The sequence below is a fragment of the Orycteropus afer genome, unplaced genomic scaffold (assembly GCF_000298275.1).
Source record: "Orycteropus afer afer isolate SDZICR_OR568_19922 unplaced genomic scaffold, OryAfe1.0 scaffold00048, whole genome shotgun sequence".
NCBI lineage: Eukaryota > Metazoa > Chordata > Mammalia > Tubulidentata > Orycteropodidae > Orycteropus > Orycteropus afer.
This window is the reverse complement of record NW_006921635.1, coordinates 6,974,070-6,975,236: the sequence shown is the minus strand read 5'-3', so window position 1 is coordinate 6,975,236 and position 1,167 is coordinate 6,974,070. Positions and strand designations below refer to the sequence as shown.

The following is a 1,167-nucleotide window of genomic DNA, read 5'->3' as shown; positions in this document are numbered from 1 at the left end:
TGAGGTGGAATTGATTAGACAGCAGTGGGTTTTCTCTTTTATTACTAAGATTCACCCCAAAAAGTTAGAAAAAGGACTGTAAAGTAAATCCCCAGAAATAAGGAAGAAATTTATGACGTGTAATTTGGTTTAAAAAGGCCCAAGTAGATTTTTTTAAAAATTTGTTAAATTTTAATTGGGGTACATGGGTGTGTGATGTCTGTAGTTTTCTGTATACCTGAAACATGTCATAATTAAAATCTTTGTAAAATTAAAAGCACTAAATAGTTACAATATGTAAAGATGACAATTTGGTGTCTCAAAAGTAGTTTGCAATGCTGGGTGATGTAGGGGAAATTAGGATCACAAGGAGGATGGCAGGCCCCTCTGTCAGATGTACCCTGGCCTCCTGGGTCCCCATCAGTCTCCAGAGCTCAGGCTGGGCTCTCACCTATGGCATCAAAGGCAGGCAGCAGGCTAACATCTATCCAGCTTCCCAGGGCCGTGGACGTCAGTCGGAACTGTAGAGTGCCAGGCCCATTCTGGTCAGGAAACTTGAAGCTCAGGCTGGGGACTGGGTCCCGGCACCAGGAGTCCAGCTGGGCCTGCATGTCATCAAGGATCTCTGCACGGCGAGCCCCCTGGTCCTGGTAGTCCCTGAAGCAGTTGAAGAAGATGACGAGTTCAGCATCACAGCCTCCCTTCAGGGCTGTTCCCCGGCCGAAAGAGCCTCCCTGCAGAGGGAAACATAGCACAGACTGGTGACCTTCTCTGAGCCCAGGAGTCAGACTATGACCCCACTAGCTGTACCTCCTCTGTATCCCTGAAAACGCTCTCTGGCTGCTGCTGGGTCTCAGAGCACCGAGACAGAGGCAGAGTGCACGAGCTGACCTCCGACTCTCAGAAGCCTGGCAGAGAGTCAGATGTCTGCCTGCACCTGCCCTCTGACCCATGAAGTCTGGGCAATGTCACACCAACAAGTAACTGTGGTGGGTGGAGTAAGGGCAATGGTCCACCATCCGCAAGCACTTGCCAACTGCGCATCTGGACCAGAGGTTGCAAATGGAGGTCCCAGGGCTAAATGGGGTCTGCTGATGTGTTCTGTTGGCCTTTCTGATTGATTCATTCATCCATTCAATGAATCTTCACTGAGCACATACATGTGCCCGGATACGTGGAGGGGAGCCC

At 49.7% G+C, this 1,167-nt stretch overlaps 1 protein-coding gene across 1 annotated transcript in view; it reads right to left on the bottom strand.

Moving 5' to 3' along the window:
- Positions 1–1,167, bottom strand: part of OAS3 (2'-5'-oligoadenylate synthetase 3) — a 28,720-nt gene that overhangs the window by 15,660 nt on the left and 11,893 nt on the right. The window contains exon 8 of the mRNA XM_007938273.1: positions 431–713. Within this exon, the coding sequence (XP_007936464.1) occupies positions 431–713 (283 nt within the window). The remainder of the gene's footprint in view (positions 1–430; positions 714–1,167) is intronic.